General features: G+C 51.2%; 1 protein-coding gene across 1 annotated transcript; it reads right to left on the bottom strand.

Moving 5' to 3' along the window:
* Nucleotides 1-2,716: 2,716 nt before the first annotated feature.
* On the bottom strand, nt 2,717-7,516 carry LOC134209326 (uncharacterized). Its single transcript, XM_062685313.1, has one exon. The coding sequence runs from the start codon at nt 7,514-7,516 to the stop codon at nt 2,717-2,719; it is 4,800 nt and encodes a 1,599-aa protein (XP_062541297.1).
* Nucleotides 7,517-8,414: the final 898 nt, after the last annotated feature.

The raw sequence follows: 8,414 nt of genomic DNA, 5'->3' as shown, positions 1-8,414 counted from the left end.
ACCACTGCAGGCTAAGAAGATATCTAAAATGGCAGAAAAGAAAGAAAAACTAGACAAACTGGAACGTTCATATATTCCAGGTTATTGGTATATTTTTTTCTTTTAATATGATTAGAAAAAATAAAATGTTGGTATAGAATCTGGAGGTATATATGACCTATTCGGGCGAATGGTCCATTCGGGCAAACGGTCCATTCGGGCGAGTGGTCTTTTCGGGCGTTTGGTCTTTTCGGGCATTTGGTCTTTTCGGACGAATGGAATTCGGGCGACTGTTACATTCGGGCGTTTGTCATTCGGGCGAATGGAATTCGGGCGAGTGTCATTCGGGCGTTTGTGATAGAATCCGGGACCCCGACAGTCAAAGGATTTATGACCGTAGCCGAGGCACCTATAGCAGGAGTGAGGTGGCTGGATTATGGTCAACGAGCATACCGACCAGCCCACCTTCAGCTTAGCCTCAGCTTCTAGTACCTTTTTGGCATCAGCCAGAGGCACTTGGAATGTGGCATCCCAGCAAAACTATTACGTAACTGAATCTCGGATTCCTGGAGTCCACCAGGTCCGCAGCTTCGGTTATTTCATCCAGGCCGCGGCACTGGATGACCGATACTGGGCATAGGGCTCTCACTTGTACCCCATTACCCAGTACCTCCTCTGTCAACTTTTTATACTCAGCACTCTTCTGAGCAGCATCCCGATTTAGGACGAGAATTATCTCGCCTTTCCGCGTTCGACGGATGCAGTTGACGTCACCTCCTAGGTTAGTAAGCTTTTTGTCACTCATCATGGCCTTTAATACATCGGCATAGCTTTTATCGTCAGACTTGACAATGATCGCTTTGCCTCTGTCTTTTCGCTTACCGTTGCCATTGGAAGGCGCACCCTTTGCCACACGGGCTCTACCCTTCTTCTCCTGCGGCTTCTTTCGCTCGTTGCTTGTCCTTCTTGAGATTCACAACCACAGTGTTGGTTTTATTCGGATTCCCAATTCCGTTCAGCAAACGCAGATATTGTGTGGTACGTTAGCTTAAAGCTAAATTAGATTTTATTAGGTTTAATTCAGTTAATTATTCATCAAAACTTACAATTTTGGTTGACGAATAACAAAGGAGGTGTGGGTCGCAGATTCTCAAGCAGTTACAACAATGTGCCTACAGAATAGCATATTCGATTATATATATATCTTCACGATACTTAAATTTAGGCTTATTACATACCAAAGATCAATCCGTACTATTAGCAATTAGGCAATAGCTTTAATATTTCAATTAATAGTTTATATTTACTTTAGGATTAAGTTTTAGACAATAGAATTAGTAACTTCGACATGGGTGGTTTTTCTATTCCATTCTCTTTTGTTTAGTCTTGTACACTACGTAGATGTATGGTGTTCTCTGGCGACGTACATCAATTTTCTTCTCTTTGCGCACTGTCATCGGGAAGCATAGCGCTGTGCCGGCCTGGGTTACCGAAACGAGGGGTCTTGTCGGCACATACCCCCGCCCGTAAACCTTGGTGAGGATCAGGAACATCCGAAACTCCAGGGAAAGGTTTACGTTCCTCCACGACATCTAGAACAGCTAGCTTCGCGGCTGCTCTTCGGATAACGCCTGTCGATGTTCGGACCAAAGCTTGCCGTACTCTACCATCTCGTCCGGGGTAGACCTCTTCGACTCGGCCCCGAATCCACTGGTTCTTTGCCTTCCCATCCACCATTAAGACCAGGTCTCCTACCGCAATATCTTTGACGTCCTGGAGCCACTTACATCTGCGCGTGATGACCGGCAGGTATTCTTTCAGCCACCGATTCCAGAACTCGCCGGTGATGTACCTGGCTAGCTTCCAGCTGCTACGAAGAGTCGAACGAACGTCCAAGTTCTCCGTAGCCAGAAATTTCATTCCAGAGGAATTGCCCAACAAAAAGTGGTTGGGCGTCAGGGCCTCTTGATCTGCAGACTCAAGCGGAACGTAGGTCACAGGTCTAGAATTGATCATTGCCTCCGCCTCGAGCAGAATCGTTTCCAACGTTTCGTCGTTCGGTCTGCGTGGTCCATCTATTATTGCCCCGATCGCCACCTTAACTGAACGCACAAGTCTCTCCACGCTCCACCCATGTGCGGAGTAGCGGGTGGGATGAACTTCCAGGTTGTCTGCGCTGTGGTGAACTTCTCGGTCAGGGCTTTCTTCGTTTCTTCGGTAAGCTTGTTCAACTCGTTGCTGGTTCCCTTGAAACATGTGGCATTGTCTGTCCAGAATTCTCTTGGAAGTCCGCGGCGGGAAACGAAGCGTTGAACAGCCATGATACATGACTCCGTGCTCAAGGAGTGTACCAGCTCCAGATGGATTGCTCTGGTAGTCAGGCAGGTGAATAGGGCCACCCACCGCTTGACGTTGCTTCGGCCTATCTTGACGAGCACTGGGCCGAAATAGTCCAACCCGGTGAACGTGAACGGTTGATTGAACGCTGCCAGACGCATTTCGGGAAGCGGAGCCATCGCGGGTGGTTTTGGAGCCGACTTTGCGATGCGGCACACTACGCAGTTACCAGCTACCTTATCCACCAATCTTCTTAGCATCGGGATATCGAAGCGCTGGCGAATCTCATTAACAACCGTCTCTCGGTTGGCGTGACGGAAATGGCGGTGGAACCAGTCAACGATGAAGAAAGTGATCGCATGCTGCTTGGGGAGAATTACAGGAAACTTCGCTTCCATCGCTACGTAGGGGCAGCTTCGATTCGACCACGACTCCGCAGAATTCCTCTCTCGTCAATGAAAGGCCATTTCGAGTAGATATTGCTGGACTTCTTCACCACGACGTGACGGCGATCCGGCGGACCTTGAGATGTAGCGAGAACGGCGACTTCATCAGAGTAGGCCTCGACTTGGGCTAGCTTCCACAGCATTTCTTCTGCTCGCCGTAGTTTGTCACTGTTGAGAACGCCAAGCTCCAACGCAAGTCCTTGCTTCTTTCTGCGAATGTTGTCGACGAAACGCAGCACGTAGGCTGTTGCACGGTGTAATTTGGTCCAACTGCTAAACCGAGCTAAATCCACAATCGGATCGAAATGTGCAGAGAGAAAGTGTGCAGGTCGTAGCTCTTCGTCAGTTGAAGTGATCGTTCGTTGTTGCGGCCAGTCCTCTTCAGGGTCTTTAAGGAAGGTTGGCCCCTGGAACCAAGGGCTGTCCATGGTTAACTGCGGACTAGATCCCCACTTGGTAGCTAGATCGGCGACGTTGAGCTTCGTAGGCACCCACCTCCACTCACGTTGCTCTGTGGAAGTCAGGATTTCACCGACGCGGACGGCGACAAACTTGTGAAAGCGCCTGTGATCATGGGAGCGAATCCACGCAAGTACCGTACCCGAATCACTCCAGCAGAAGCGACGGCTGATCGTGAAACTGTGCTGGTTCTGGATGGTCTCTAACAGTCGAACGCCGAGGACGGCTGCTTTCAGCTCGAGTCTAGGGATAGAGAGCGTTTTTAGCGGAGCTACTTTGGTCTTTGCGCCGACGAGCGCCACTTGTATACCACTGTCTGTCTCCAGGCGAAAGTGCACTGCGCAGGCGAATGCTGACTCGCTGGCGTCGACGAATAGATGTACTTGAAGACCGTCGAGACTTGCAGGGAAGGGCGAGCGGAAATAGCACCGAGGAATTCGAAGCTCACTCAGTCGTCCGAAGAGATTTGACCACTGCTGCCACCGCTCATATATGTCCTCCGGTATCTGTTGATCCCACTCCGTTCCTTTCGCCCAAATGTCTTGTAACAGAATTTTACCGTGTACGAGGAAGAAGGCGATGAACCCGAGAGGGTCGAACAAGCTCATCACAATCCTGGCGATTTCCCTCTTTGTCGGAATGTGACCTTTGGCGAGTATGGACTGTAGATCTTCCCTCAGGCCGAACGTGTACACGAAGACATCGTCGGATGGAATCCACTTCATGCCGAGCACCGATTCCAGCTTTTCTCCACGTTCTAGGTCCAGGTTCTTCGGCTCAATTTCGCATGTCGCACCGATTCCCTCGAGAACACCTGCTTCGTTGGACAAGAAGTGACGCAGCGTAAAACTAGCCAGAGAGTGGACCAACTTAACCTCGTTGACGACCTCGATCGCCTCCTGGACTGTCTCGAAGCTGTCCAAGTAGTCATCCACGTAGTGCTTGTTTTTGATAGCCGCGGCAGCCCGCGGATATTCGCCTGAACACTCTTCCGCGTTGAGGTTTTTGACATACTGTGCAGAGGTTGGAGAACAGGTCGAACCAAACGTGGCGACGTCCATCACATACACCCTAGGTGGATCCGACGGGTTGTCGCGGAACAGAAACCGTTGCGACTGGCAGTCGGGTGCTCGAATCTTTATTTGGTGGAACATCTCCATGATATCTCCACACACGGCGACTGGAAACTGGCGAAACTGACGGAGAACTTGCGGAAGCGGGGACAGTAGGTCCGGGCCCTTGAGCAGCTTGGAGTTGAAGGAAACGTTGTTCTTTTTGGCTGCTGCATCCCAGATTAGTCGCACCTTGCCGGGTTTTCTGGGATTCGTAACGACGCCCAACGAGAGATACCAGACTTGTTCAGCTGCTACGGACGTCAGTTCAGCCAGGCTTGCTTTGTGGGCGTATCCCTTACGCTCGTATTCCACGATCTGCTCTCGCACTCGTCGTTCCAATTCTGGATTCTGCTGCAGCTTTCGCTCTAGCGCCTCCAACCGACGTACAGCCATGGGGTAGCTATCGGGAAAACTGTGATCGTCCGCTCTCCAAAGCAGTCCGGTTTCGTACCCCGATCCAGAGGGAACGCGGCGCGTTGTGTCCACCAGCAGCTGTCTAGCACGCTTATCTTCTTCCGACTCCGGAATCTCACGAGGACCCGAAACGCCTGCAGTCTCCAAGGTGAAGTAGTCACGTAGCTGCTCGTTCAACTCTCGATCCGGATCAGATGCCGCCTCGACATGAAAGCTAACGATTGCCGTTTGCGGCGGCTGACCGGGTATGCAGCCATAGATGCTCCACCCAAGTCTACATTTCGCCCCGATCGGATCCTTCGGTCCTCCTTCTCGCAGCTTCAGCGGGACGCACAGTCTGAGATTGTCTAGCCCTATCAGCAACTTAGGTTGGACGAGTTCGTAGTCCTCCAAGGGAAGACCACGAAGGTGAGGAAACCGATTAGCCAGTTCCCCATATTTCAGAGATTGCGAAGGTAGAACAAGCCGGCTGACCGTACGAGCATCCACCAGCTTGTGCCGATTGGCGGAACCCTTTCCGGCGATTTCGACCAGGACACGGTGTGATTTCGCCTCTTTCCGCTGTACGTTGCCGGTCCATTGGAGTGTTAGTGGCTCTAGCTGACCTCTAACTCCTAGCTGCTTCGCGACTGATTCCTCCAGCAGAGTGTAGGAAGAGCCCTCATCGATGAAGGCGAATATTGGTTGGGAGGATCTGTCGCTGAAAAGAACGACGGGCACGATGCGAAAGAGTGGCCATTTTAAATCGTCCGACAACACGTGACTCGCTGACATTCCTACGTTTCCCGAGGGGGGAGAGGAGGTGTGTAGGAGGGTGTTGTGCTTTTGCCTACAAGCTTCGACGCCGCATCCATTCCAGGAACGGCACGGCCATTCGCCGTGGTTATTCAGGCACGTCCGACATAAACCCTTCAGCTGAACAAGTTTCCAGCGTTCGTCCAAAGTCGCACCCTTGAACTGATGACATTCTGCCACCCGATGGCCGCTCCGACCGCACGCTGCGCATGGCTTGCTAGCCTTCGTGTTGACTGGAGAATTTAGCCCGCCGGTTGCTCCAGGGGTAGCTGATCCACCGGACGCGGAAAGGGGGATTCGTTCACCGGAATGTGCGTAGACGTTCCCGGTTTCCCTGGACTTTCGCTTGTCATTTCTTGCTGTTGCACTTTCTCCTGGGAGCTCGAAAGACACCTCACTCGCCGCCGTTACCAGCCCGGCCATGAAGTCCCCGAATGTTTCGAGGGTCGCCGGCTGGTTTTTGTTCTTGTAGATTGCCCAGTCGAGTCGCATCGAACCAGGCAGTTTCTCTACAAGCTCCTGCATCAACGCCGGATTCGAAAGATGATTCAGCTGGTTTGCTGCTTTGATATGGTCGACCAGATTTTGCACCGAGAGACCGAATTGGATCAGTTTTTCCATTCGATCGTGCGTAGGAGCTGGAACCTGGCGGATCTTCGTCATCAGAGTACGGATAAGCAGCTCTGGCCTACCGTAAAGCGTACGCAGGGTCTGAATGACGTGCGGTACACTTCCTGGTAGGAGAAGTCGGCTGCGAACCGACTCCAGCGCGTGCCCCTTCAAACATCGTTGAAGACGGACTAGATTCTCCGCTTCTGAGTATCCACAGGTTGCTGTGGACTGTTCGAAGTTGCTGATGAAGATAGGCCAGTCTTCTGGATTCCCTCCAAAGGTAGGAAGCTCCTTTCCCAGAACCTGCCGCGCAGCGATTTGCACCTGTGTGAGCGTGTGAACCGGTGGACGAATGGTCAATGAGCGTCGCAAAGGATTTTGCGTTAATTGACTTGGCGCGTTCGGAAAGCGGGGAAAGTCCGGCCCGACCGGAAGCGCTCCGATACCAGGGTACTGAAATGCTGGGTCCGCGGGATGTTCGGCAGACTGTCTTGACGAGCGCCGTAAAGGATTTTGCATCATTTGAGCTGACGCGTTCGGAAAGCGGGGAAGGTCCGGCACGACCGAAAGCGCTCTGATATCGGGGTATTCGAATGCTGGGTCTACAGGATTTTCTAGTGGATCGTGATTGGCAGGCTGTCGTTGTCCATTGCCGTCGTCCCCTAGTTCTCCTTTGGATCCTCCAACACCGTTCTGCAAATCTAGCCACTGTTTCACCTTCTCGCTTGAATTCTGGACCGAACCACTCCTGCTGCTCGTCAACGCCGCTTCTCGGATGAGAGCCTGGCGTTTCTCGAGCGACTCCTTCCGAATCTGCATCTTCTTCCGCTTCAACTCCAGCTCTTCCTGCAGTTTTCGCCCGCGCATCTCACTTTCCTCTTGCGCTAGTCGCCGTTTTTCCTCCAGTCGGCGTTCCTCTTCGGCCAACTGGCGCCGTCGAATATCTTCTTGCTCATGTAGTGCTTCTCCTTGCAGCCGCTGCTCTTCCGCGACGAGCTTTAACTCTTCATCCAATAGCTTCTCCCGGATACTGGACGAGACACTCTTCGGTGGATCAGCAGCCGTTTTCCCCCTTTTCGACGTTGTTCTAGAACTTCCTTTCGCGACTTTCTTCTTCGTCTTGTCGTCCCTGGGGACTTGGAGGGCCCCTCCGGTAGAAGGTCCCTGCTTGGCCATGCACTTCCCACAGACATACCTTATATCGGGTTGTTTCGCGCTCCCATCGACTCCAGCACATCCGAAGTGCTCCCATAGTTTGCAGGCGCTGCACTGGACCATCTCGCTCTCCGCTGTATCGGGCCGATCGCAGGACTGGCAGTTCCGTGGGGCGTCCGGGTTTTGGGATTTTTCACCATCCATCCTTGCTTGCCACAACAAAATTATTTAAGTTTGTTGGTTTTATTCGGATTCCCAATTCCGTTCAGCAAACGCAGATATTGTGTGGTACGTTAGCTTAAAGCTAAATTAGATTTTATTAGGTTTAATTCAGTTAATTATTCATCAAAACTTACAATTTTGGTTGACCGATAACAAAGGAGGTGTGGGTCGCAGATTCTCAAGCAGTTACAACAATATGCCTACAGAATAGCATATTCGATTATATATATATCTTCACGATACTTAAATTTAGGCTTATTACATACCAAAGATCAATCCGTACTATTAGCAATTAGGCAATAGCTCTAATATTTCAATTAATAGTTTATATTTACTTTAGGATTAAGTTTTAGACGGATAGTAACTTCGACATGGGTGGTTTTTCTATTCCATTCTCTTTTGTTTAGTCTTGTACACTACGTAGATGTATGGTGTTCTCTGGCGACGTACATCAATTTTCTTCTCTTTGCGCACTGTCATCGGGAAGCATAGCGCTGTGCCGGCCGGCACACACAGTCCAGGGTTGTTCATCGTCCCGGCGAACTTCAGTTGCCCTCCTAGGCACTGACTTCCTCTGTTCCTTAGGGTCGGCAATTTGCATGACCCTCTCCCGGGGTGATACAGTTTCCTTCCTTGGTAGAGGAACTGGTTTCGATTTAGCTTCATTCAGGTCGGCCTGCACGACCTTATTTAGCTTCGGAGTTGCTCCGCTAACGGCCATGCGTTTTCGAAGTTCTGCGGTATGGCTCTCGGCCAACCGCTTCTCATCAGTGAGGCGACGAATCTTTGATTCAGCCTCCTCACTGACCTTCGCCGCCTGGCTTATCGCCAATTCCTTTTCCTCAGTAAGAAGGCGAATCTTTCGTTCTGCCTGCTTACT

Source organism: Armigeres subalbatus, chromosome 2, assembly GCF_024139115.2.
Source record: "Armigeres subalbatus isolate Guangzhou_Male chromosome 2, GZ_Asu_2, whole genome shotgun sequence".
Taxonomy (NCBI): domain Eukaryota; kingdom Metazoa; phylum Arthropoda; class Insecta; order Diptera; family Culicidae; genus Armigeres; species Armigeres subalbatus.
The sequence above is the reverse complement of the archived record's forward strand: the minus strand, read 5'-3'. Positions and strand labels throughout refer to the sequence as shown.